The 26,582-nt window shown below is 54.5% G+C and overlaps 4 protein-coding genes across 34 annotated transcripts in view; 2 read left to right on the top strand and 2 right to left on the bottom strand.

Annotated features, from left to right (window-relative positions):
* KIF1A (kinesin family member 1A) overlaps positions 1 to 3,283 on the top strand; it is a 42,608-nt gene extending 39,325 nt beyond the window's left edge. For all 29 annotated transcript variants that reach the window (XM_040613487.1, XM_040613516.1, XM_040613488.1 and 26 more), the window contains one exon: positions 442 to 3,283. In XM_040613487.1, the coding sequence (XP_040469421.1) occupies positions 442 to 484 (43 nt within the window). In that variant the 3' untranslated portion in view covers positions 485 to 3,283. The remainder of the gene's footprint in view (positions 1 to 441) is intronic.
* Positions 3,284 to 3,789: 506 nt separating this feature from the next.
* LOC121096609 (ILK associated serine/threonine phosphatase) lies at positions 3,790 to 16,257 on the top strand. 2 transcript variants are annotated; one of them, XM_040612774.1, is made up of 12 exons: positions 3,790 to 3,921; positions 4,705 to 4,770; positions 5,192 to 5,248; positions 6,312 to 6,431; positions 7,321 to 7,447; positions 8,483 to 8,589; positions 9,068 to 9,161; positions 11,048 to 11,135; positions 12,337 to 12,458; positions 14,159 to 14,278; positions 15,679 to 15,760; positions 15,977 to 16,257. In XM_040612774.1, the coding sequence occupies exons 1-12, from the start codon at positions 3,876 to 3,878 to the stop codon at positions 16,115 to 16,117; spliced, it is 1,170 nt and encodes a 389-aa protein (XP_040468708.1). In that variant the 5' UTR covers positions 3,790 to 3,875; the 3' UTR covers positions 16,118 to 16,257. The 2 variants fall into 2 exon arrangements, with proteins under 2 accessions (XP_040468708.1, XP_040468709.1); XM_040612775.1 differs by lacking the exons at positions 3,790 to 3,921; positions 4,705 to 4,770; positions 5,192 to 5,248; positions 6,312 to 6,431 and adding an exon at positions 6,438 to 6,640.
* Positions 16,258 to 18,661: 2,404 nt separating this feature from the next.
* Positions 18,662 to 21,388, bottom strand: LOC121096914 (erythroferrone-like). The gene is given in 8 exon segments (XM_040613543.1): positions 18,662 to 18,688; positions 19,367 to 19,462; positions 19,464 to 19,831; positions 20,241 to 20,324; positions 20,409 to 20,517; positions 20,628 to 20,812; positions 21,116 to 21,346; positions 21,349 to 21,388. Coding segments are annotated over 8 exon segments (1,140 nt in total).
* Positions 21,389 to 22,211: 823 nt separating this feature from the next.
* KLHL30 (kelch like family member 30) lies at positions 22,212 to 26,505 on the bottom strand. 2 transcript variants are annotated; one of them, XM_040612773.1, is made up of 7 exons: positions 25,160 to 26,505; positions 24,899 to 25,067; positions 24,615 to 24,701; positions 24,242 to 24,397; positions 23,959 to 24,147; positions 23,235 to 23,380; positions 22,212 to 22,661 (listed from the first exon to the last, which is right to left on the bottom strand). In XM_040612773.1, the coding sequence occupies exons 1-7, from the start codon at positions 25,931 to 25,933 to the stop codon at positions 22,428 to 22,430; spliced, it is 1,755 nt and encodes a 584-aa protein (XP_040468707.1). In that variant the 5' UTR covers positions 25,934 to 26,505; the 3' UTR covers positions 22,212 to 22,427. The 2 variants fall into 2 exon arrangements, with proteins under 2 accessions (XP_040468707.1, XP_040468706.1); XM_040612772.1 differs by having other exon boundaries at positions 22,571 to 23,380; positions 25,160 to 25,985; positions 26,247 to 26,505.
* Between the last annotated feature and the right edge of the window lie 77 nt (positions 26,506 to 26,582).

Below are 26,582 nucleotides of genomic sequence, written 5' to 3'. Positions count from 1 at the left end.
CCAGGCATGGGGAGCACCTCCTGCGCAGGGCTGTGCTGGGACAGGCTCTCAGCCAGCAAAACTTGGACCACGTTAATCTTGATTTCAGCTCCTCCCCACTTAAATAAATGCTTCAATCTAGGGCCAGATTCCAGCTGGTACAGAGGCATTGTTGTGCTGAGATCAAAGCAACTTCCATGCCTGGCGGCAGGGACAGTGACCCTTCACTGTTCTTGAGAGCATCTCACAAAGTTCTTGAGAGCATCTCAAGTGGCAGGACTGGGGGAACAGAAGTAAATCCACAAAAATTTGTGCGATCCGGCTAAAGAGACATTAATCCCATGTCCCTCCAGCTCTGGCTGGATTCAAGCACCAGCCTGCAGCCAGGACACTGAGCCCAGGGGACCACACCTCTCCTTGTCCACATCTCTGACACTTTTTGTCCCCTGTTTTCCAAATCAGATCAAAGCTGTCCAGAAGGAGAACAGCCCAGATGAGAATCTAACCTGAAAAACACCCTCCACCTCATCCGTCTGCCAACAGGATCAAGATAGCTGATTCTGTCTCAAGACTCCCCATGTTAATGTCTGATCTCTCACACCATCTCCTGCCCTAGCTGTCTGCTCCATGGAAGGATCTGTCTCGATTCACACCTTCATGGGGGAAACTCACTTCTGTTTGTAGCTGCAAAAGCCTGGACCTGCCTGGGCAGGATTTCTTGTGTGCGTGCCATGTACTGCCTGTTCCCCCGTAGGAGACCTTCATGTCACACCATCTGTAATGCTCCAGAAAGGTCCCTGGCAGAGGGGAGGGAGCAAGGAGGGCGGTTCTGGCTAAAAGGCTGGTCTTCGATCTACAGAGGTGGGAGCGCAGTAAAGTTTGGAGGTGGGAGAGCAGGAGGAATTGCCTCCACACGAAGGGAAAGGGTAGTTTAGGTAAGGGAATTTCCTAGTTTATTGATGTTTCTGCAAGAGATGGCAGTGTAAGATCAGGTGTCAGTAGTTTAAGATGCTATTTATAAAGTATTTATTTACGTCACAAAAATCCCATAAGTTGGGTCCTGGCCCCTGGGCAATGCCTCCCCTGGGCAAGGGAGAGCCTTGGAGGTGGGCCGGGGTCCCGGAGATGCCTTCCCCAGGACATCCCTGGCACGTGTCCAGCAGCAGCAGAGTGCCTGCCCTCACTCCCTGCTTTTCCCCAACCTTGTGCTTTGCCCCCCTTGCAGCTTAAACTACTTCTCCCCTGAGTGGTGGCTGGACAGCCCACCATGTCTTCCCAAAGGAGGCAATTCCTACCTGCCCCATCTACCTCTGGAAGGTGGGAGCCTGCCGTCTCGTCTCAGCTGGCCAGGGCACCCATGTCCACATGGATGGGTCACCTCACTTTGGAGCCTGGTCCTGCTGGAGGGAGAGGGAGTGGCGGGGGGGCATGGTTCTGCCTGTCATGTCGTGCCACCTCCACTAATCCCAGCCTGGGAGCATCGTCGGGGGGTGGGGGTGGGGTGGGGGTGGGGTGGGGGGTGGGGGAGTGCTTGTCCAAAGGTATTCCCTCCCTCTTGGGGCAGGACACCAAAGGTCCCATCCCTGCGGGGCATGTGGAGGTTCAGGTGGCTGCTTCTGAAGATGGATGGGAAAGTTCCCCAGCAGCGAGGGCTAGGAATGACCACCCCAATCCACAGGATCCTTGCTCTTTCCCAAAAGGGCTGTCACATCCCTTCCCCCAGCAGGACAACAGGCTTGAAGCAGGTTGGAGGGGCAGGGGGGAGGCTGGCATGAGGTGTCAGGGTGGGGACAGGGCTTCTTTTTACTACTGTAGCTGGTGTTCTCTCACTCCTTTTCCCCTGCTGCAGATGCAGGCACCCACTTCATTCCCACCCTGCCTCTGTCAGCACGTTAATCCAGGGGGCTTCCCACAGTGGAGGTGGCTTCACTGAAAAGACCTTCTCCTCCAGCCATCACCACTTCCCACCTTCCCCAGCAGCAGCAATCCCTCTCCTCCTTCTCTTGTCTGTCACCTGTCAGGGGATGCTTTGGTTTGGGGCTTGCTGGGTGGCCAGCGGCATCTGGCACAGCTCCGGGCAGGAAGGCAAGCATCTTCCTCTGTGCATCTCCTGGGCATCCCCAGCTTTGCTGTCACACCTTCACAGCTGACTTTCCCTTGCACAGCACGGCTGCGCCTTGGCTCTGCTGCACCCCCCTGCGCAGTCTGTTGGGGGGGGTGCGTGTGTGTGTATGTGTGTGCGCGTGCGTGTGTGTGTTGGACATGGTACTGTCTTCTCGTTACGCTCGTGTTGTGGGGGCATGGACAGGCAGGCAGAGGCTTGCAGGGACCCCCTCGCTGCACATTCAAGCATCATTCAGTTTGGGTTTCAGGTTGTGGAAAAGGTTTTGGGATCCATCCTGAGCCCCTGCTGGTTTTGCCTAGCCTCACCGCAGCTCCCTGGGTGTCTCACCCCACTGCTCCAGCCTGAAGCTGCAGGAAGCTGCCCTGCTCCCCAGGCAGGTGGCAGCGAGCCTGCCCGGGACAAGCTTCCCCATCAGCCTGGATTATTTTCCCCGCAGTGACCCATTCCAGAGACCTGCAGGCCCACCCGTGCCCTTCAGGGAGGGAGAGGCACCCCGGGCGCACGGAGGGGCAGAGCAGCAGCCGGGACTAAGTGGGGGCCTGGGCTGTGACCTTCCAGCTCCCACAGCCTGTGCAAGGGCTGGTTGGTACCATCCTGAATTTCAGTGTAGGGAGCCAGGGGTGGGAACACCGGGTGTCCCCAGGGGAGAGGAGAGGCTTTTCCAGGGTGGAGGCGGTTTCTGGTGGAGACAGGACCTGTGTCTGCCAGGGACCAGACACTGGTTCAGTGGCCACGGGCAAGGGGTGGCCCACAGCTGCAGCCGAAGCGTGCCTGAGGCCAGCAAACCTGCAGAGCAGACGGCTCCGCTGGGGGCCACCGCACCCGCGGCCAAGGGAGAGGCGGCTGCTCCCCGGAACCCCCAGCATCCCTGCGGGGCAGCCCCGGGGACAGCTGCCCTTGCCGTCCTGCCGGCTCTGCTCAGGCCCCCGCCTACCCGCCCCTCGCCCACCGCAGCCCCTGGGGCGAGGGGCACAAAACCCGAGGTTTAGGCGTGACCGAGCCCCATCAGGCAGGGAGTTCCACGGGGGCGCCGGGGGTCTGCGCAGGGGGGGCTGCCTTCCACACCCTCCAGCTCCTGCCAGCCGTGGCAACGCGCGGGCCCTGCCTGTCCTGCGCCCGGCCGGCCGTGCACACGTGAGGCTTGTTCGGTTCTGAAATAAATGTGGCATTTAACGCAAACACCCCGCGGCACCGAGTTCTCTTTCCTGCGGCGGGCGGGCGCCGCCGGACCGGCGCTACTGGCAGCGGGGGAGGGGCCGCGGTGGGCCGGATCAGCGGGCGAGGATGCTGAGCCGCTGTTGGGCCCGCCAGGGCGCCGGGTACCGGCCCCGCGCAGCCGCCGGGCCGCACCGGTACCGGCCTGCGCCGCTAGGTGGCGCTGAGCGTCCTTCCCGCCCCTGCCAGCCTTTGGTGAGCACAGGGGGGCGGGGGGCTGGGCGCGCGCGCGCACCCCCTGCCGACCGCCCCGCCCCGCCGTGGGATTGGTCAGTCTGGCGCGAGGCAACGGGACGGACTGGCCGGGTGGCTCCGAATTTCCATTGGCGGAAAAGGCGCGGCGCCACCGCCCGGCAGGCGGTGGATACGCACCTCGCGGAGCGCGCCCAACCGCGGCCTGCCGCCGCCGCCCCACCACCGCCGAGGCGTGCGGCCGCTTCCGGCCCTTGTGCGGCCGCTGGTTGGCTCCCCGGGGAAATTGGCAGCTCGGGGGGCGGGGCGGCCTCCGGGCAGGAGGAAGCGGCCTTGGCGGCGGCGCTGCCGGCACGGCGGCGGCATGGATCTGTTCGGGGACCTCCCGGAGCCCGGTTCCTCGGCGGCGGGTGAGGGGATCGCGACCCCCGGGGCGGGCGCCCAATCCCTGCTCCGCCCCGCGCGGCCCCGGGGCGGGGCCTGGCCCGGCCCAGGCACGGCCTGGCTGGTCGCGGGGCCCTGCCGGGCCTGCCCCGCGCGGCCGTGGGCCCCCAGCCCCGCCGGGAGAAGGCGGCGGCTCCGCGACCAGCTGACCGGCCGGTACCGGGAGCGCGCCCGGGGCGGCAGCCAGCAGCGGCTGCGGGCTCCCAGCGCCTGAGGGGTGGAGCAGGGGGTGCGGGGTGGGAGGGGGGCAGTCGGCAGTCGCGGGAGGAATTACGGGGTTTGGGTTTTTTTGTGGTTTTCTTCTTGCCAGGGGACTCGCTCAGATGCAGAGCGCTGCCCGCGCGGCTTAGGCCATGCCGGAGCCTTTCCCCTCCGCAGCTGCAGGTCGTGGCTTTGTGGAGGGCTGTAGTGATGTTACCAGAAATAATCCGGTGCTTTCTGGGACCCTCCCATCCTTAATCTTAATCGGGCTGCGGAGGGCTGTTAATGCAAGTTGAATGGGTTGCTAGTTAAAAAAAAAAAAAAAAACAAAATAATTTTTAAATGGTTGTTTTCAAGATAAAAATTCACATCATGCCCGGGCAGGCAGTTGTTTTGCTCATGTAGGATGTGCCTATATTAAAGATGGAAGAAAGGTCCATGGCTGTCCTTTGTTTACCTCACCTGTGCTCGCCTGGCGGGGCAGCCCTTCCAGAAGCCACCCAGCAAATGCCTGCAGCAGATCCTCACTCTGCCCTGGTGTCTTGCAGGGAAGGAAGCCCAGAAAGGGCCTCTGCTCTTTGACGATCTCCCACCAGCAAGCAGTGCTGACTCAGGTATGGGTGCTCTGTGCCTGCCATTGCTTTGGCTTCCTGTGCTTTCTGCATCAGCAGCTCTTGAGATGAAACTTGTGTAAACCTTTTTCTTTGTTAGACAGGATAAAGACAGTGGTGTTATCAGCACTGACGTGCAGAGTAGCTACTTTCCTCATCTTTTTTTTTTTTTTTTTTCTTAGGATAACCAGAATGTTATAGATGTTCCACATATATTCCATAATACATTCCATATAAATGTTTCCTGAAACGAATGTAAGACCTGAGTTTGCCTCCAGCATCCAGTAACAGAAGTTGAAATTTGGCTTGCTTTGATAAACTGGCATTTTATAATTGCCTCACCCCAAGAGGGGTGTACAGAGAGCATTATTCCCTCAAAGGAACAAAGGTATTTAGTTATTCTTGCCTTTTTCTTGTACTCCAGGAAAAGGAGGCTCTTTACTCTTCGATGATCTTCCGCCAGCCAGCAGTGGTGACACAGGTAGGGAGCTGTGTCAGCTCACCGAGCCTCTGCTGACCTGTCCTTTTCAGGAAAACCCACTGATAGAGTCTGTTGTTTTGGATGCATGGCAAGATGACCTGGTGTCCGGGTTGGCTGACACTGGTTGTGGCAATCTGTTTGCACCCCGATTGTTTAAATCGAGATTCTGACTCTTCAGAAGTAAGCTTAGGTCTGTTCCCAGAAGTATGTCCCTTGGGTGTCTTTTGAGGACTGCTGTTGTCTGTGCCTAAATGCTCCCTACTTTGGGAGTGAAAGTTTGTGATTGCAAAGAGCAAAGCCAGTGCTGGCCTGGTGCTGCCAGTGTCTGGCTTTTGTTGCTTCTCTGCTGTGGGCACAGACTGCCTTCTTGTTCCTGGCTGTAAATATCTTCAAAGCCAGACTGCTGGTCTGGCAAGGCTTTCTGCATGCAGCCACACCTGGGAGGAGGTGAGATAATTCACTATACCATATGAGAACAATTGTCCAGAAGGAAAAATGGAAAAATCTAGGATTCTGACATTGTGGGAGTCATACTTTGCTTGCTAGCTTTAATTTGTAACCTGTCTTCTGAAACTCCTAACAAACATGCACACTGAGAGTAATAAAATACATTTATTTGCATTGTTGTGGGCACAATTTATAGACACATATAACAACAATAATAAAAAAAAAAAAGACCTGAAAGGGTTCCAACCTGAAATGTTTGCAAAAAAGGCTGATAGCTAAGAAACAAACCGTGAGTTGGTGGGAAGAATCATCAGCCTGCCAGCCAAACACAAATGTACTGTGCCTGAGGTAGGGTCGCACAACGGGAAGTGATCAAATTGGTGCTTGCTGGGTTAGACAGCAATGTGTACCACAGGTTGTACGTGCTGAGTGGTGTATGCATGTTGTGGTCGGTTAGTATGTCTTGTTCAGTAGTGACTCTGGCCACTTTGTACTGTGTGAGTGTGCAAGCCTGTGCTCCTGAAAGTACTTCAATATAAGAAGACTTGCTGCTGAATTGATGCCAGTAAGCCAGAGCTGGAAGACTTCATTTGCCTGTGTTTTTGCTTTCTTTCAGCCTCCAGTGCTACTGAGCAGGTCTCAGCAGGGAGCCACAGGAAAGGGGAGAAAAGAAAATCCTTAGAGGAAGAAGAGAAGAATGGCAGGGAAGAACTTGTGGAAAAGAAAGTTTGTAAAGGTTTTCAGACAGTTTGAAAACAAATGTACTCGATTTGTACTTTTGACATTGGGCTGAGTAAGTCCAGACCAAAGCTAAGCTTTGGTTCTTCAGTCGGCCTGCGTTTTCAGTCTCTCACAGGGAACAAACTGCTATGGTGGTCTGTGGAAGCTCCTCAAGCTCCCCGGCACTCTGCCTCCCTCACCTGGGCCTTCTTACTAGCCCTGCTGGTAAGAAGTGGCAGAAGCTGAGCAGCAAGTGGCTCTGTGTTTGCAGGTTAAGTTCCTGTGCTGCCAAGAGGGGGATTGGTTGTGAAACCTCTGGAAGGCTAGAGCCGCACCGCTTCCTTTTGCTGCATCCACAGACCTTCACTGGGCAGCTGCTAAGAAAGCCAGAGAGACTTGCTGTTACATACCGGGCATTTGACTTCAGTGCATGTGCCCATGCGTTATGTTGATGTTTTGGGAATAAGATGTGTTCAGGGGTACAAAGGAAAAACAGATGTGTTCTGGAAACAACAGACCGGTTTCTTGTCCTCAGCACTTTCTTTAAAGCTGTGCTTTGTTTAATCTGCAGATTCAGTGCCACATACTTGCCCTGTCCTGACCCCTGCCATGGTGCTAAGAGCTCTGTCTGATGCCTAGCAGTCCTGCTTGGCTACAGCTGCCTGTCAAAATAGGGGCAAACTGCTTTTATAGCTGCTGGCCTTGGTGGCACTTAAAAACCCATGTTACAAAATAAATATATCCTGTTCAGCAGAAGGTGCCAGATGTTTTGTTGCAGGGTGGCAGCTGTACTTCTCTGCAGTGCCGAGATAGGGTTCTGAAAGCTGAAAAGTGCTATTTGTTACCTTGAGCTGAGGAGACAGGAGTTTGATTTGCGTGCGTGTGTCTGCTTTGTTCCCCTTTAGGGTCAGTGGGCATTCTTGGATTGAAGGGTTACGTTGCAGAGAGGAAGGGCGAAAGGGAAGACATGCAGGATGCCCATGTCATCTTAAACGATATCAGCGAGGAATGCCAGCCTCTGCCCTCCCAAATGTAAGTGGGACCCAACTGCCAGAGTAAAGCTGTGGTTGACAGCCATCACGGGGTTGAAGGAGCTCCAGCTTGCTTCAGCTAAGCCCATGATATGATCCTTTAGCTATGAGCAGCTAATGCTCTTGATTACACGTGCATTGTGGTGTGTGGTTTGGGTTTGTTATTTGGAGACCTGGTTGACTCGTTAACTGCGTTCTTGGACAAATCACAGGACTGTTATGTACAAATAATCTATTACATAGATGGCTCCTTGCATGGTGCTCAGTGGATTCAGTCACCAACTTCACAAGCATTGTGAGGGCCCAATAACTCTGGATATTGAGCCTCTGTTACCCAAATGTAAGCATGAATGTTTAGAGACCCTCGGTTTAATTATAAGTAAACAGACCTTGCCTTGGGGATCTTATAGTGTGTAAAACCCAAACTGTGGCAGTGGAGAACACTTAAAGAAGAGAAAACATATGTTGGAACCGTCTCGTTTGAAAATTTTAAATCTTTTAACAAATTAACTCTCATAAGTGTGTGTAAGGGGGAGGGTGTGTATTTAAAAGAGTGCTCTCAAGCATCATCCTGATACTGTATTTACCTTCTGAACTAGTATTGTCTTGAGAGCATCATGTGCTGAGGGATATGAATTTCTTGCTTGTAGCATAGTTTCAACAAGTTTAGGCATGGAAAAAACATTTGGATTGGTTGGACTGGTATCTGTGTAGCGCTGGGGATTTGCAGTTCCCTTGAGGTGAAATGTGTAGCTGCTTTTATGCCAAGTTGTGGTCTATAAACCTCTCTTCTTCTGCCTTTCATTTTTTGAGGGGTGGAAAATTACAAGAAAGTGCTCAGCTCAGTGCTTACACATGTAAGGTGTGTAAATGCTTGAACGTGTGAGCTTAGAGTAGAGACTTGCTACCTTTGTGCCTTGGAGTGCAGTATTTATTCAGTCTGGATGACACAGGGCAGGGTGTCAATATACTTGACTCCATCCTCAGGCTAATGGCCTTTCTTAGCCCCTTTCTGCTACTCTTTGTTCCCTCACAGCACACGAGTCTCGTACTTTGCTGTTTTTGATGGCCATGGGGGAGTCCGAGCCTCAAAATTTGCGGCACAGAATCTGCACCAAAACCTGATTAAGAAATTTCCTAAAGGTGAGAGGAGTGGAATAAGGGCTGGAGGACAACCATTGCCTTTTCTGCCTTGACATTATGGCAGTAGACAGGGAAACTGATTTGTTTGGGCATAGTTCTACAGTTCCCATCTCTTATTCCTAGTGGGCTTGTGAGACTGTGCTGTCTCCTGGGGAAGAGGGATGGAAGCCTTTTTGGCACAAGGGTACAAGTAGCCAGTTGTGAACTGCTAAGCAAATGTCAGATGCATTGTTGCCAGTTTTGGCAGTACCACTTCCAGTGAAAATACACCTGTGTGGGAGAGGGTTTTGTCATAAATTCTCTGTGCATGCTACCACACAGATTTTTGGTAGCATGAGCTCAGTATGTGCCCTAGCTTCTCTGCTCAAGGTCTGAGGGGTGCACTGCCTGGTTAAATGTTGCATGTGTGAAGGGAGGGACTGGAATAGTTCAGATGTGTTTTAGCTGGAGCTTAGTTGCTGTTTTCCCTGTCTGACAGGTGAGATAGTCAGCGTGGAGAAAACTGTGAAGAGATGCCTTCTGGACACCTTCAAACACACAGACGAAGAGTTTCTAAAGCAGGCATCCAGCCAGTAAGTGTAAATGTTTCCCATGTGTTTGTATTTCTTAGCTTGCATCTCACGGGCCTTGGTTCTGAGCAGGGCAGGGGAAACCTTGAGTTGTGTCTATGCGAAACCCCATAAGCGCGGCTGTGCCAGGCTGTAACTGCCAGCTGAGTGCCTGCTAGAGCTAGGTCACAGCATGTTTTGGTCTTACTCTGTGATGAGTGATCTGTAGCACCCTTGAGACTAAAATACATGTTTGTGATAAAGGAAGGAACCAAAACATGACCAAGAATGCACCTCTCTCCTTACCAGGGCATTGTTTGCCTTCCTTTGAAAGACTTACCATGTTGTTGATGTGACTTATCCTATACTGCCTGAGATGGCATCTCTGTGTTGCTGGCATCAAAGTGTGGCAGGAGGGCATCTGTAAAGCGGTACTGTTCTGGTTGGTGTGTGCAGCTTTCTTTAGGGCTGCATTCCTGTTAGTGAGTAGGAGATTGCCAGGCTGGAGCACGTCTCTGAGGTTGTTTTTAATGCCCTGTGTTGAAGAACTTCACTCCCCCAATCTAACTTTAAATCTTGATTTCTTCACCTCTTTTGAAAACAGAGATGTTGATGAAGAATGTCCCTCACCTTAAGCTTGTTTCTAACAGGTTGGTTGAAAATGAAGCTGAAAAGCACAGCAACTACTTTTCATGGAATAAATGCCAGCCTGCCTCCCAGCAGGGTTTTGAGTACAAACACCCTCACCTTCTCTAAGTCTCTGCTGAACTCATGCACCAACTATGTGGACTAGGGAAGGTGTGCACTGTATTTAAAATACAGTCACTTTGTTACCAGTCCTTTACACATCTGTGGTTTTGTTTGTTTGGTGGGGTTTTTTTCCAATTTCATAGTGACATCTGTACACAGATGGAGAAGACTGTTGATGCATCTGATTCTGAGATTCCCTGCAAACTTTCCATTTCAAGAAAATTTCAGACTCTTAAGCCTAACCAGATCAACAATTTTGACCAGGCAAAAGAAAAAAGCTTCACTGGGTCCATCACATGTGTCATTCCCAAACCAGTCTCTGTTTGGTCAGAAATGTGACTTGGGACAAAGGTGCTACAAAGGATCACTAGCTATAGCTGTATTGATGATGAGATGAATGATTTTCATTCAGCCACACCTTCAAAGTTAGGAGAAACTGGATGAAATATGTCTAGAGATCAGCCTCTGAAAGCTGCTTTCGCTAAATAGCGGCATCATAGCTGGGCTTCATTGTGGGGAGGACTAGCCTGACAGCTGTAACCTAATAAACACTTCTCATTTTACCTGGAGCTCTAGAGATACAAGCTTAACTACAGCAAGTGAAATATCAGGAGAGTGGCTGAATGAGTTGTGTCGCTGCTGAGGTGAGGTGGTGAGGACTGAGGTGGGTGGGCAGGGGTACTGTGAAAAAAGGAAGGGAAATAAAAGCCAAAAGAAAGGCAGCTCTGCTGCTGTCCTGGCTGTGCCTTCCTTTTGCTGCAAAGGAGCCTCCTGAGGAGTTTGGGGTGCTTGTTTGCTCATGATGCTGTAGCTTCTGGGCAGTCACTGGGGCTGAGCCTGTCCAGCCACAGGTGAGCTTTCCTGGGAGCTGAGTGTGAGGAAGGGGTGGTGTGGGGAGACTGGCTGGCAGTTTTTGAACCAGTTGGGCATTGGCTACGCATTTAGAAAGTGGCACTCTGTGCGACTCCTCTGTCCTCATCCAGCTCACTATTTACCACCAACAGTTTCCCTAGCTGCTTGCAGGCAGCTGCTGGGGGCTTGTGCTAGTTGACTGCTCCATGGTGGCACATGACACTTCCTTCTGTCCCCAGGAGCACTCTGTGCCTAACTTTTTAAACATAGTTTTCCCTACTTAGTAATCTCATTATCATTCCCTTCAGGAAGCCAGCATGGAAGGATGGCTCCACAGCTACTTGTGTCCTGGCTGTTGACAATGTTCTCTACATAGCCAACCTCGGGGACAGCCGGGTAAGCAGAATGGAGAAGCCCACTGCTGGCATCTCAGCTCCTCAGAGAGCTTCATTCACCCTGAAGGGCAAGGTGTTTGTGGGATGTTCCAGTTGCCATGAGCTCCCCAGCTGTTTCTACAAAGCATCTTGTTTTGGGTGGGTGCAGGGTACTTCTGCGTTGTCTCTCATAGTGTAAAACAGCTGTGTGTGGTAGCTCTCTCTTGGTGGCACTAAATATCTCGCAGTATCTAGAATAGAATATTTCAGTTGGAAGGGACCTACAACGATGATCTAGTCCAACTGCAAGTGTGTGACCACCGTCTCAGTAAAGAAATGCTTCCTAATATCCGGTCTGAACCTCCCATGGCACAGCTTTGAACCATTCCCGTGCATCCTGTCACTGGATCCCAGGGAAAAGACATCAATACACCTCTCCGTAACCCCTTCTCAGGAAGCCGTAGAGTGCAATGAAGTTGCCCCTTGGCCTCCTTTCCTCCAAGCTAGACAAATGCAGATTCTGCAGCTGCTCCTTGTAGGGCATGCCTTCCAGCCGTGTCACCAGCTCTGTTGCCCTCCCCTGCATGCATTAAAGTGCCTTAACATCCTTTTTAGATGGTGGGCCCCAGAACTGCACATGGTGAGGCCACACCAAGGCTGAACACAGTGGGACAGTCCCCTCTCCTGACCGGCCGGTGATGCTGTGTTTGATGCACCCCCAGCTGCGGGTCGCCCTCGTGGCTGCCAGGGCGCACCGCTGGCTCCTGTTGAGCCTGCTGCCACCCAGCACCCCCAGAGCCCTTTCTGCAGGGCTGCTCGCCAGCCACTCCTCTCCCAGTTGATGCTTGTGCCTGGTGTTATTCCATCTCAGGCGTGGAATCTGCACTTGCACTTAATAAATTTTATGCCATTGATTGTTGCCCGATGCTCCAATCTATCTAGATCCCTCTGCAAGGCTTCCTGTCCCTCAAGAGAGACAACAGCAGCTCCCAGTTTGGTATTGTGAGTAAAATTAGTAATGGTGCATTCAACTCCTGCATCCAGATCACTGATAAAAATATTGAACAGCCCTGGCCCTAGGACTGAGCCCTGAGGAATACTGCTGGTGACCAGTCGCTGGCCAGATGTAAACCCATTCACTACAGCTTGCAGCTCCTTCTCAAGAAGTTCTTCTTGCTGCCATTTTGTTGTTGTTGACTCATGAGGGTCTTTTGTCAGCACAGGCGATTCTGTGTCGTTATAATGAAGAGAGTCAGAAACACTCAGCCTTAAGCCTCAGTAAGGAGCACAATCCCACCCAATACGAGGAGCGTATGCGGATACAGAAAGCTGGAGGAAATGTCAGGTCAGTGTCTAAAGGGTGTAAGCAAGCAAATGTAAACTCTGGGCCCAACTTCGGGACCGAGCACTGTGTTTCTGGAGTTTTTCTGACACCAGCGTGCACGCTAGTGAGAGCCCAGAGAGAATCTGTTGCTGCCTGTGGGAGGCATAGTGGTGCCTGAGATATCGAGGATTCAGTGGCTTGAGTTGGTTGATGGGGGCTGGTTTCCCTGGGGGCTTACAATACTGCAAAGGCAGGAACCCATGTGAAAGCCTGACAGTGTGATGCAAGCGTGGACATGCTTAAGCTTGCCCTGCAGAGCTGGACTTGATGGTTTAGGAAGTTACCACTTGCTGCACTCTGTGGCATTGGACAAAACTCGCTTGCAGCATCGGCACTCTCCTTCCTGGCCCTGTAAGAGGGGGGGCGGTTTGAGAGGGCACAAGGAGCCCTCTGTGTCAGTTGCTGTTGCTCCCCTAGGAGTTAGCTGGTGCACTGAGGCAGTCCACAGGAGGGAGGTTTCTGGAGGCAGAGCAGAATTATGTTCCTGTGCGTGTAGGTGTGCATGGCCGTTTGGGCAGCTGGTGCTAAACACAGCAGCTGTGCCTGGCTAGGTTCTCTCCCTTCTTTGAAGGCTGTTTCTTTGTTTAATGGCATCCTCATGAGAGAGGACTTGGTGCAGGTGAAGTGTCTTGGTGCCTGTGGAGGCAGAATGCCCCTTAGGGTAGGGAGGGGTGGGCTCAGTTCTGTCCTGCTACTGTGTCTGGAGAGCCTCGTTCCCTTTATCTCTGGGGAGCACATGCTGCTGCTCCTGCTTAGCACTGATCTATCTTTGCACACAAGAATGTGATGGGCCAGTGTCTGTGAGCTCTTTTCAGAACAGGGGGAACACCTCCCTGGCTGCCTGGGAGCCTCCCCCACTGCTTGTGGGTCAGTATGTTGGACTCAAGAGTTAAGTCTCAAAGTGTATGAGCATTAGATCTTCGTGATGTGCCTTGCTGCTTGCTTTTACTTCAAGCGGGGCTGGTTGGAATACAAGATGAATGAGCTTGTGTCTTTCCCGGGTGCATAAAGAACCTTTTGGGGGAGAAGATGCTTGATTGTTGGAAAGGTAGAGTGTGGGAAGCTGCTACTGTTGGGACAGCACTCAGTTACTTAGAAAAATTTAGCAAACAAAACTGCTTCCCAAGGAGGACTGTAACTCGAGTTTCACAGAACTGGTTGCTGCGATCAGTGGTTAGTAAAGACCGAGTGGTCAGGAGAAAGTGCCATGATTTTCACTCTCTGGAACTGCCCCTAGTTGAGCCACTCTGTAGGTGTTGGAGTCCTGATAAGCAGAGCACAGGAGGGGCTGCTGGCTCAGGCCTGGTCTTGCCTGCTGCCACTCTGTGCTTCTGTTGAAATGCAGTTTGCTAGATACCTTGCAAAAAAAATACCTGTGAATTCAAACTTCCACCTCCAGGAGTTCAGCTCAGCACGTAACTCTTACTTCCCTGGCTTGCTAGCTAAGTAGGCCTTGAGTAGGCTCCTCTCCACTTGTTTCCCAGAGCTTCACACACACGTGCAGAAAGGCAAGGAGGCTGAAGGGAGGATCTGAACCTGTTGGGGAAGTGGGTCAGAATTTGTATGAGGTAGCTAAACGCACCATGGAGAGTGTCCCTGTCAGGCAGTGCGGTGAGATCTGTGCGTGGGGAGGGCTCTCAATGTTTCCTTTCCTTGTGCAGGGATGGAAGAGTCCTGGGAGTGCTGGAGGTTTCCCGCTCCATTGGGGATGGCCAGTACAAACGCTGTGGTGTTATCTCTGTGCCAGATATCAAACGCTGCCAACTCACACACAACGACAGGTAAAGTATGCCCCCCACGCACAAGGGGTTTGGCTGCATCTGAGCTCTGCTCAGTGGAAGTAACACAAGCTGCACAACCCTGTATGCTCTGCTGTTAGGGCCAAGGCACTTCAGACTGATCACCCAGAATCAGAGGATGGTCTCACTGCTGACATCTCTCTGCTCCTGTTCCTTATTGGTATAGTGGGATAATGCTGCTGTCCCGCTCTGCCAAGATACTGTGAAGGCTCCTGTTGGTGAACCTGGCCTTGCAGCAGTGATAACATACACGAGCCTAAGACTTCCTTCATGTTCTGAATAAGTTCACACACCAGTGTTCAGGCAGTTGGTTAAGGCTAGAATTCTTGGGTCCCCGTCCTGTCCAGGTGTTGTTTCTAGCAGTCGTTGTGCCTGCAGATGCCATTGCATTCGTCTCTGGTGTTTGGAGAATTGGGATACTTTTCTAACATGAGATTGGCAATGACAAATTGCTGTGAGCTTTCATGTCAGTATGGCCCTGCAGGCTCTCTGAGGTGAGAGTGTAACCCAGTACTGCTGCTTTTTCTGGGATTAGAGTTCTGTATCAAGTGATCCACTAGAATATTTCTAAAGATATTTTGAGCATCAGGCTCTGAAATGATGTCTTCAGAGACATGTGCTGCTCTGGCAGGCTGGCCACCTCTGTGGGATGGTTGTAGTTTTCCTTGTCCAGTGACTGTGGTTAAGGCTCCCGGTTAATACAACCTGTGCAGGCAGGGAGTGCACAGCAGGCTGTCTCCTCTGTCCTCTGGTGGGGAGCTGGGAGGCAGCTCGCGTTGCCTTGGGCTTTGTACCCCCTCAACCTTCTGTAGGCCACAGCAATACCTTGTGGCAGAGTTTTTTCTGATCACAGTTACGCCTCTTTCTGGGTTAAGCTGCTTGCTTTCCTTCCAAATATTTCTGTTTAAGTTATTGCGCACCTCAGGACCACGGAAACGTAAAGGATTTAAAGGGATGCACATAGGGTATTAAGCTGTCTGTGTTTATCTATTTCCTTACATTGGCTGCTTCACAGGAAAAAATATGTGAATGAAAAGGACTTAAAGGAAAGAAGCAGTTCCTAGAGAAATAACAGAGCTTTCCATCAAGGTGTGGTCTTGCCTAATAGTGCGGTGTCGGTAGGACTGTCAGGGTGTCCTGATCTAGGTCTTTCATTGTTTGCCTGGCTCCCTGGCCTGTGCTTTGAATTGCCTCAGCTCTGTGAATGGTGGATTCTGGAGCACCAAAGGACTTCTGGTGCTTCAGAGGGATTTTCAGATGAGCTCTGTGGCGTCTTCCCTTTGGACTGGAGCATGGGTACTCATAAAATAGCTTGGAGGGATTTTACTGTAACTGGGGAGCCAAAGGTTCAGCCTTGGAACCTGTCTTTGCTTAATTTCCAGGTTCATTCTGATAGCATGTGATGGCCTCTTTAAAGTCTTTACACCAGAAGAAGCTGTGAACTTCATTGTGTCCTGTCTGGAGGTGAGGAGAAGGCAGCATGGGGACTGGGTTTGTCAGTGCAGGGGACGTGAAATGGAATGACTCTGACTTGCAGAAATGTACTTCTACCAGGGTAACCTCCCTTATACCTGAAGTTGTCCTTATTCATTTTGCTTCCTGATGCTTGGAAATTACTGTGTGCTTGCACGTACACACTTTGGTGGGAGCAATGAGCATCATCTTTCTTCATCCCAACAGGATAAGAACATCCAGACAAGAGAAGGGAAGCTAGAAGCAGATGCTAGATACGAAGCTGCGTGTAACAGACTGGCCAACAAGGCAGTACAGCGAGGGTCGGCAGACAACGTCACCGTCATGGTAGTCCGGATAGAGCACTAAAAGATGAGGTGTGGCAGCAGGATCCCCAGCTTGCAGCGGATGTAAGGGAAGGAAGAAGTTTGTGCACATGCATGTGTGGCCGGGGGAGGGAGGGTCCTGCTGTGTGCCCTTCAGTGTAAATAAAGTTTGTTTGTTTGGTTTTTTTCTAGTAGTTTTAGGTCACTTGGCTAGCAGTGTTTTCTAAAGTGGCTGCCACAATGGATCAGCCTATGTGGAAATCTCTTGTCCTGTCAACCCCCCGTGAATGTCTTGGCAAACCAAATAAATCCATTTGGCAGAGGTGCTAGCAAGAGCAGGCATCTGTGGGCATGAACTCTGCCAGCTGTTCCAAATGGTGCAGTTGTGCTGTTCATTTTTTTGAGCTTTGTATGAGGCCCTAGGACAGTCCCAAGCTCTTAGAACTCCATGGAATCTCCTGGTCATGCTGCACTGTACAGACTGTGCTGTACCCCAGGGCTATGGTGTGGGCTGTCCTCTTAGTGCTGGGAAGGAAATCTTTTGGTTTTGAAGCTGGCTTGTGAGGTTGCATGCAGCTGAGTGAAGGTGTTTGTGTACTGTCCTTCTGCTTGCAGAAAACATTGGGGTCTTATCCCAGTTGTTGATGCAGCAAAAGTGGCTGTGGTTTGCTCTTGATGTTTATTGGGAAAATGTTTTCACCAAAGGGACCTGCCAGGCAGCTGAGATCAGGGCAGGCTCTGTGCTTGTCTGTGTTGCTATCTGAGGAGGAGGCATCTCGTGTTTTCAGTACTTGTTGCTATTAGGTGTCTGGTATCTCATCCCGTCCCCATTCCTCTACCAACTGTTGCTGCAGAGTCAGTGTGCTGTTTTCCAGAAAGAATTTGGCTTAAGACCAAACGACAGTGTGAAAGCTAAACAGACTGGACTACCAAAGCACTTAAAATTCTGGATTATGCAACTCTCCTGTCCAGTGGTTGAGATGGTGCAGTGAGGGAGATGAGCCAGTGGATCTGTGCAGTGGTTTCTTGCACAGGCTTCTTGCTCTGCATGAGGAAGTCCTAGAGAGAGGTTGGGCAGGTTGGTGCAGGTGGTGCCTGCTGTTCTGTGCATAGTCTGGCACAAGGTTGTGGGGCTACCTGGGTTCTTTCCTGTTCCCTGTGTTCCCTGGAGCTTTGGGAGATGGTTGGTCCCACATCCTGGGCTGTTTTCTTGAGCACACAAAAAACCATCCTGTTTGGGACAGGTGGCTTGACCATCTTTAATCTATTTCTGCTACAGCAGAAGTCAGTTAAAGTTCATGGGCTTATGCTAACACTTAAAGCTAACCTGGCCTAGCTCCTGCTAACTGTCTGCATCTTCTGCAGAGTACTGGGGAAGGAGGTGGGCCTCTGGTACATGCTTTGGGTAGTGCTTGCATCTGCCAGCTTGTTCTGCTCCCAGCCATTCCTGCGTACTGTGACGTACTCTGCCATGTGAACTGAGAGGGAATTGCCCACTCAGCTGCCTCTGCTCTTTTAAAGTCAAATTTTGGAGAGCCAAGATGGAGTAGCTTGGTGTTTCTTCAGTCTAATGCAAAAGAAACCCTGACTGCAGATCTCAGAAGGGTGACTCGCCCTCCGTTCTTGCCTCCCTGCTTTCCACAGTTCTCGTGCTGGGAGAGCTGAGCCAAGCACCCATCTCTCTCATGCTTCCTCCAGGAGGCATCTCTTAATTCCAATGCAAGAACTGGTGAGGGAATTAGCACCTCTGAGTTACCTCTGACTCTGTTCTTTCTCCCTCCTCTTTCAACTCTTCTTTCTTTCCCTTTAGAAAGAGTACTGAAAGCACAACTCCGACTAGGAATGTAATACGCAGTGCTGTTGTACAGTTAATAACTATTTCCATAAAATGGATTGTATTGTCCATTTTTCAGGGCAAAGGGGAAAAGGAAGCACTGTGGAGAGGGTGTCACCGTGCTTGTGAGTAGCCAGCCGGTTAGAAAGGCTGATTTAACCCCAACTTTAGTGGAAATCAGAAAACTGTGTTTGCTGGTAGGGTGGGGTCTGCAAGAGGTTTCCTGAAAATAAACTCTCCTTGCCTCATTGCTTAGCAGCATCCTGCTACTGTGGGGAGCTCTGAGACCACCACCCTGGGAGTGGCCCATGGAGAAGTGCTGTACATGCAGCTCCCCTTCCTTGGTGGTGACTTGAGGTTCTGGCCCCCTCCCAACACCTAAATTAGCCCCCCCAGTAGCTCTGACTTAATAAAAACTCTTTCAATTTTGTGTTCAAGTGCACTGGGTTCTTTATATCTCGCTCACAGAGGACAGCTTACCAGCTCAGCAAGTCCCACTCTCTGACAGTGAGTCCTTTTCTATCTTCTGAGGTGTGTTTGGTAGGAAAAAAAGGTCGCTGATCTGAGTGAGAGTGCTTGGCTTGTGGTCACGTGTGGTAACTGGGAGCTCAGCTGGGGGAAAAGCGTGTCTTTCAGAGACAAGTTCACTTTCTTTTAGGGAAGAATTGATCATTAAAACTACACAGCTGAAGTCCTGTACCCTCACCCGGATCCAAACACCCCTGCCCACAAAGAGCTGCAGCAACAGCTACTTCACCAGACTCCTTGAGGAGATGCAACCTGCAGAGAAGGTGAGACAGGGCCAGGAAAGCCCTCATGAGTGAGGTCCAGCATGAGGTGACTGCCTCCTCCCTGCCTATGTGTGTGGATCCCTTAGGGAAGGCAGGGCTGGGTGCAGTTTGGGCTGTCTCATGGTGTTGCTGGCACAGCTTGCCCAGTGCCACATGCTACAAAGAAATAAAACGTGCAGCTCCCTTGCCCCATGCCCAGCCTACCCAGGTACCTCTCCTGCAGCCTTTGCCCAGGCATGCAGCCCTGTGCCCATCCTTGGCTCAGACAGCTATCAGAGCCAAAGCAAGGAGCCTATCTGTGCTGCCCATGGCCTGGGCCCTGTGCCATGGGCAGGGAACGCCTGGCGTGGGAAGCCACAGGACAAGAATTTGCTTTAATCGAATGTGAGGTGTTATTAGGACACTGCTCTGCTTTGAAGGTTAGCTGTGAAGGACATTGGTGTGTGCCAGCAAACATTTGCTGCTAACACCTCACAGGGAAGCTGAAATGATACAAATAATTTGGTTTGGGCTGCTGAGAAGCTGGGTGGGGAAATCTGCTGAGAGAGAAAATGGAGATGTGGGGCTTTGTCCCAGGCATGGGTGCCTGGCGTTGTGGGAGCTGAGCCCTGCAGAGACAGTCAGCTGCTGCCATTGTCAGCAATATTTTCCAAGATAAACTTCCAGCCTTAGCCTTTAGATAAAACTGAACTCTTTGAGCTCCTTTTTCAGGCTGCTTTATTACTATTATCATTATCATCATCCTTTCCTTCCAGATCTTTTGGTCCGGCTGCAGGTGGTTCTGCAGCACAAGCAGCGTAAGGCCAGCCTGCAGCTTCTGCAGCAGTGTGAAGTCTTCCCTGGGGCTCGGTGCTGAGCAGAGCAGGTGCGATGGTGGCTGGCAGAGGGAAAGGTCTGGCCACTCCTGGCACGGGTTCAGCTCCCTGCGTGGTGCCCAGCACCTTTTCACACCCCCAGCAGAATGGCGCTGAAATCGGAGCCGCTTTGAATGGTGAGGGGAGAGCCTGCAGTGTTGTCCACAAAAACAGGTGTACTGTCCAGCCTGGGGAGAGGGGTGGGTGCTTAACAAGGCTGGGACCACCTCCTCTGGGCGCTGGGCACAGCCTGGCAGAGCAAAGGAGAGAGCTCTCCCCTGTGTACAGTCACTAAGAGCTGGAGGGGCTGCTCACTGCGCTTCTTTTTGGGAAAAGGATGACATAAAGGCCAATAAGGCAGCCTCAGCCCGGATTATCCTTTGGGCTCAGAGCCGCGCTGAGAAACAGACTCAACGCCACAGAAGGCGCCTTCCTGCTCCCTTCCTTCCACAGTCCCGAGTGGAGCTGGCACCACTAACCTGTAGGTAAAGGACTCCAGTGGCAGAGATGGTGACATGGTCACTACCGCTCTCCAGCCCGGACCGGACACGGTCTCCAGATTGCTGCAGGGGAGGGTGGGTGGTGCTGGGGAGAGCATGTCGCATGTCCCTCCTTCCCCGGTAGATGCTAGACTCCTTCCCCCCTGCTCGGCCCGGGGGACTCTCTCCCTTCCTGGCTGTGCCCTGCAGTACCCGTTGTGCTGGCAGCAGGACTGCACGCAGATCAGCACCCGCAGACGATTCCCCCAGGACGACTGCCTCTTCCTCGCTGCTCCCTGCGCACTGGGACAGAGGGGAGGGTGAGCGCCACCCCCGACCTCCCCGGCAGAGCGGTGGGGGCTGTGCAAGGGCTCACCTATGTGCGGTGTGGCGGTGAAGGTGTAGTAGCCCGCGATGGGGGCTGTATACCGCCCGCTGGTCAGGTTCAGCCCTGGGCCACGGTGGAACATCCCCTCCCTCTCCGGCTGGGGAGAGAGGGGGGCAGGGTGAGACTGTGAGCCCCTGTGCCAGGGTGGGTGCCCCATGCGCAGGAACGTGCTGCAGGTGGGAAGTGGGGGACACGTTGGGCACTCACAATGTAGTAGAGCTGCAGCTCCAGCCGAGCTCTCTGCTCGATGGAGATGTTTTCACACGTCTGGCAGCGGAAGGCTGCTTCCACACGACGATAGGACCCTGCCTGTGGGTTGCCTTCACTTTCCTCCTCTTCCTCACGTCCTTCCCAGGCCTTCCTGCGTGTTTTCACTTGCTCCTTCACCATGCCTGACCCGAAAACGCGACCAGGGCTTAGCTTGTGAGGAAGGAACCTCGACTTTTCCTGGCCCCAGGATGCAGCTGTGCCTGGCTCTGCTGCCCAGCCTTGCTGTGCCTCGTCCCTGCTATCTCCTGCCCTGGGGTCCCACCGCATCACCCCCACCCCCTCCCCCCAGCGGTCCCCGGGGGCAGTGGGTACCTTTCGGCAGGAGCTGCAGCTCCCTCCCCAGCTCTTCTGGCACGGAGGGGGGGCCGGGTACAGCACCTGGCACACCGACCTGCCAGGCAGCCGGGGGTGATTCCCCTGGAGACCGGCCACTGGCCGGTACCGGTGCTGTGCCAGCCCCTGTCCCATCTCGTACTGTGCCCGTCCTGCCCCGGGCCCGGCTGCTGCTCGCCTGGGGCTCCCGGCCAGCAGCATCCACGCCTGCCGGGGGTCCACTGCCCCCGGCCCCCCGCGTCCCGCCTCCGCCGCCCTCCCCGCAGCTGCTGCCGCGCCCGGTGGCTGCTCCCGGGCCGCCCCCGGGGAGTCGGTCCCGGGACGGCGGCGCAGAGGAGAGCCAGGCACAGCTCCGGCAGCCGCATCACGCCGCCGCCGCTGCCGGGAGGGTGGTCCCGGCCCCGCCTCGGGGCTTGCGAGGGCGCCGCGGGCCCGGCCCGCTGCCGGGGCCCCGAGAGCCCCGCTCCCCCCGCCGGGGCGGGCACCCTCGCGTGCCAAACCGCGCGGCGTGCGGGGAGCTCCCCGCGAGGGCTCCTCGGCGCGGGTGTGCGGCGCCTCATGGACGGTGACACGTCCGAGGCGTGCCAGGCGAGCCATCGAGCGGTGCCGGGGCTGTGACATCCCGGCGCTGGCGGCGGGACCGGGCGCTGGGGATGCGTTGCCTCGTGCTCACCCCGGCCCAAGGTGCCCTCTGCCACGGCGGATTCGGCAGGAGGCACCACCTGGCTCTGTCCTGGCACTAGGAGCCACCGAGGAGCTGGCCGCTTTGCTTTGAGCCTTGGGTCACCTCCCAGGGGCGTGTGCTGCGTATTCTGGGACAGAAACCCGGGTGAAAGCACCCCACGGCAGGCCCCTGTGCCACCCGAGGACACAGAGCATCCAAAAGCTGGTTCATTGCCAGTTGTTCTGCTCCATGGGACGCTGGGGTGGGTCTGACACTTCAGTCTGGGCCAGAGACATGCTGGAGAGCTTTGGGTGTTGGGAAAGAGAGATTCCCCCAGCCCCCCTCGTTTCCCTTTGCTGCATATCAACGTGATGGCGAAAGAGGCCATGACCACCAGGCAGCAACATGCCTTCAGTGGGATGCACTACACTTTGGGAGGACTCAAAATACCCTGAAAGCTTTGGAGTTTTAGAGGGGGAAGAAGACAATTCTTAAAAAAAAAAACAACAACACACCACACAAGCTAAGAGAGAGCATTAGCCAAAGCATATTTATAAGGAAAAGCCTTTTCCCCACAGTGGCAAGGTGGAACAAGATGCCCCAGCCAGCCTGGTGATGGGGTTTCTATATCCTCCACCCTGCAGAGCTGAGCTGGCAGCAGCGAGACACGCAAGAGGGGGAAAAGTAGCTGCACAGGATGACAGGCAATATTGTGGGCTCTCCTGCCACCCACGGTCACCCTAGAAAGCCTCCGTCCACTTGGAGGTGTCCATGAAGATGGAGGAGGAGCTGTGGAAGAGCCAGAGGCAGGGCAGGGAGCCCTCCCGCGTCCAGAGGTCCTTGGTGCAGTCATACACCTCCATCTCCACCCGGTAGTCCCCGTCCATGCCTTTCCAGTGGCCACCGGTGACAAAAAGCCGGTCGCCCAGTGGCACCATCCCGCCGTTCTCATGGAGTGTGTGCAGGAGCTGCACCTGCACAAGGGGCAGGGTGGGATGTGTGGGGACCCCCTGCTCCCACTGTGGAGGACATCAAGCCACTGAGCGTGTCCCCTTGCCCCATCCTCTCTGCAAGGTCTGAGGGCCCCTGCAGACACATCTTGCTTTTAGCAGCATCCACATGTTGTGCTTGTATGGGAGAAAGGTTGGGGATGCTGCAGGGAGCAGGGGGTCTGAAGAGCAGAAGGGACAGGTAGGATGCTGCTGAACTGCACAGACAGGAGCCCCGCACACCATGTAGGAGGGTGATGCTAGGAAAGGGGGCTCTTGTGGGCTTCTGCAGCGTGAACACTTTTTAAAATCAGCAACTTGGTGCAAAGGCTGTGCTTCTAGTGTGGGTGTGACAGGGCAGGAAGGAAGGAAGGACTGGGGCATCTTGAGCTCTGCAGGGGTTAATAGAGCCAAGGGCTGAGCAGGCAGGAGGGACAAGGGGTGCTGGCACCTGGGATAAGAGGTGTGGAGGGTATGTTTGTGGGGTGCTGGTGGGGAAGGAAGAGCTGCCCTACCTCCCTGGGAGGGCAATTGCACCCTGCCCCCACAGCCCACTACCTTCTGCCAGATGTTGGCCTCTGGGTTGTACATGTAGACCTTCTTGGTGTTGTCCCCAATGAGGTAGATGAGCCCGCGCAGCGTGGCACAGCGTGGGGCTGAGAGGTACTTGGGGATGAAGGGGGATGTGATAACACTCCACAAATCTGCAAGGAGCAGCCATCAGCAGCGTGTCCCACCCTTGGCCCTCGATGCAGCTGCCAGTGACCGAAAAAAGCATTGCCGAGCCCATGGCTATTTAAGGGTGAGTTTGAAAGGGAAGGGACAGAGCAGCCAGGCAGGGTGGCACCCACGGTCCCCATTTCAGACAAGGGTTATGCATAAAAAAAGTGTGGGGGTGTTACTATTTGTAGTGGTGGTGTGGGATGGGGGAGACCACCACAGACTGCACGGAGCCTGCCTGAGGAGGTGGCATTGTCATAGGAGTTTAATTTCTCCCTAAGGTGGGCTGCCTCCCCCACTTCTCTGCCCCAGAGATCCAGCTCCACTGCAGCTCAGGTCTGGGCTGGGCTGGAGGTCTGCAACTCAGGTCCATGCTGCCAGCAGCCGTGCTCCTTGGCTGGACCCAGCCCCATGCTACAGCCATCACTAGACCCCATTAACACCTGATCCCATCCTGCAAGACCGTGCCTGGCGGCACAGAATGTCACCTGCCTGGGGGTCCCCCTCAGCCCTGCTCCCCAGGAAGGCATCGGTAGGGCATGGCAATGGGGCCAACTCTCACCTTGGACAGGGTTGTAGCACTGCAGGGTGAGCGCGTTGTACTTGATGGCACAGGAGCCCACCAGGTAGAGCTTGCCCAAGCAGCTGGCAGCTGCAAAATTGCTCACATACTTCAGGGCTGGGCTGATGGCACACCAGCTCTTGTTGTAGGGGTCATAGCGCTCCACCTCCACCACATCCACTGTCGTCCCTGCAGGGTGGCAGGATACTGCAGCCTCCCTGTTGCTTTGGGGCACCCATGGACCCCTGCCCCGGCAGCACCTGTGGGGTCTTCGCAGCCTTACCCCCAATGACGTAGATCTCACCATTGAGGACTGCACTGGTGTGGTTTGTCCGGGCTTTCAGCATGGAAGCGATGGGCTTCCAGGCACCATCCATCCGGCAGAAGCACCAGGCCTGAGTTGTTGACCATGTGTCATTCTGGGACCCTCGGGAGCCACCTGGTGAGGGACGGGTCAGGCGGGCCACCCACTCAGAACACAGTTGTCTCTGGGCACCCCTTGCCAGCAGCTATATCCACCCAAGAGGGGAGCAAGGAGAGGGCTGGTCTTGGAGAGGTGGGTAGCCCCCACTCCCATGCCAGCATGCTGTGCTCACATCTTTGCCCTCCGTCCTCCTTGGGGACCCCCACTCCACCCCAGCAACCCTGGCACCTACCTGTGACGTATACATCATTGTTCAGAGCCACCAGGGAAAAGCCCCATTTGTTGTAATCAGGGAAGTCGGGCAGAACCATCCATTGCCCTGAAAGCCAGTGGAGCCAAGTGATGACCCGCCCCCAGCCAGCAAATGACACCTTTCAGACAGCCCTATTTTGCCCTTCCCTCCCCCCTCCCCCCCTAGTACACCTCCTGACACCAGATCGTTTGGCAAGAGGTGGCTTTGGGGTAGATGGAGGGTTAATTAACATGCAGGGGGTAGTGTGTGCCGTGGGGACTTACTGCTTTTGGGGTTGTAGAAGGCAAAGTTCCTGGGGGCAGCCGACACCTCCAGCCCCCTGTCCTCATCCTCACCCTCCTCCAGCACACGGCCGCCGACCACCACCAACACCTCCTCCAGCTTCTGCGGTGGAGTTGGAGGGTTCTTTTGGGCACTGGCATCACTCTGCCCCTGATGAAGAGGCCGGGACAAGGCCATTAGGCTCTGAGCTGAGCCTTCCCCCCCAGCTTGGGGGGTGGGATTTAGGGCAGGGGAGTACCCACTGTGGTGCGGGATTGGGCGACGAGGGCCTTGCTGGCATCTGAGTCACGGATGAGGGGCTCAGTGGCAAGCAGGTTCTGCAGGTACTGGTCAGGCAGTGAGACAAGGTGGGCCAGCTCCAGCAGCTCAGGCAGAAACTGGGCTCGGGGCCCTGGGTCATGGCGTACCCAGCGCAGCACAGCTTCAGCCAGGCTCTGCTCCTCCTGCACCTGCAGCTGGTCGTTGGAGAGATACGTGGCCAATCTCTCCTTGGAGAGCTGGAGGAACTCCTCCTGCAGAGAGACGGCTTCAAAGTTCTCCTGCAAGAAAGACCAGGCCTTGGAGGAGACCTCAGGGCAGCCGTGGCTCTCACCAAACTCGCAGATACCTAGGCAGTTGGTGGCGTCCATCTGCTGCCGGAGGTAGCGGCTGCAGACCTTCTGGATAGTGGGGAAGTGGAGCTGGCTGGAGGTCCGCATCAGCCCCTCCACGTTGCCCTGGTTGATGGTGACCTTCCCCGTGTAGGTGAAGTCAAGCAGCATCTCCAGTGCACTGGGGTCCACCTCCTTCAGCTCCACACGCGCTGCAATGCTCTCAGCAAAGTCACCAGAGAACATGGCATGGAAGTAGTGGCTGCAGAGGGCCAGGATGCCACGATGGCAGGGGAACTCTCGCCCACCCACCACCAGTGTCACATCCGCCAGTTTAGGGTTGGCACGTAGCCGCTGCAGCCCCTCCAGGATGCCCTGGGCATGTGAAGGCAGGCAGAAGTCAAAGTCATCCACGTTCCTCACCATGATGCTGGGGGTGGCCGTAGGGCCTTGCTGGCGGAGCGTGAAGAGGGTGTCCCTGCCAGGAAAAGGCAATGGCACCTCCCTCTCTCCCCCCTCCCGGCACAACCCCGCATTCCCAGCGCCCGAGTTACAAGCCCGGGCAGGGGCAGGAGACGTGCTCCCCGGAGTGCCCCACTCCCGCTTCCACCCATGGCCGTGATTGCTCCTCCCCGCGCTCCGAGCTGCCCTGCCAGGGCTGCCACCGGTTCTTCGGCAGTGGGGATGTTCTGGGGGCTGGGCTGAGCCCCGCTCTGGCTCCCTCCCCTCCCGCTCTCACCTGCGTTCTGCAGCTCTCCGGCCAGCCTGCCAGGCAGGGAAGTGGCCGCACTGGGGAGGGACCCCGCGCGACGCGGGATACAGCCGGGACGGGGCGGGGAACACACTATTTTTAGGTGGCACCCGGCCACCGCTCCCCGCTCTTAAAGGCACCGTAGGGGCAGAGCTGCCCGCTGCTGCCCATCGCAGTCGCCCCGCGGCTTTGCTGCTTTTCGGAAAGCAACCCTCCGCGGCCAGCCAGGCATCGCAAGCTTGGGGGAAAAGGCTCACCCAGCATCACCTCCCCTCTAGCCCCCCCCCCCCCCCCCATCCCAACCCCATCGGTCGCCAGGGGTGC

Source organism: Falco naumanni, chromosome 13 (genome assembly GCF_017639655.2).
Source record: "Falco naumanni isolate bFalNau1 chromosome 13, bFalNau1.pat, whole genome shotgun sequence".
NCBI lineage: Eukaryota > Metazoa > Chordata > Aves > Falconiformes > Falconidae > Falco > Falco naumanni.
The sequence above is the reverse complement of the archived record's forward strand: the minus strand, read 5'-3'. Positions and strand labels throughout refer to the sequence as shown.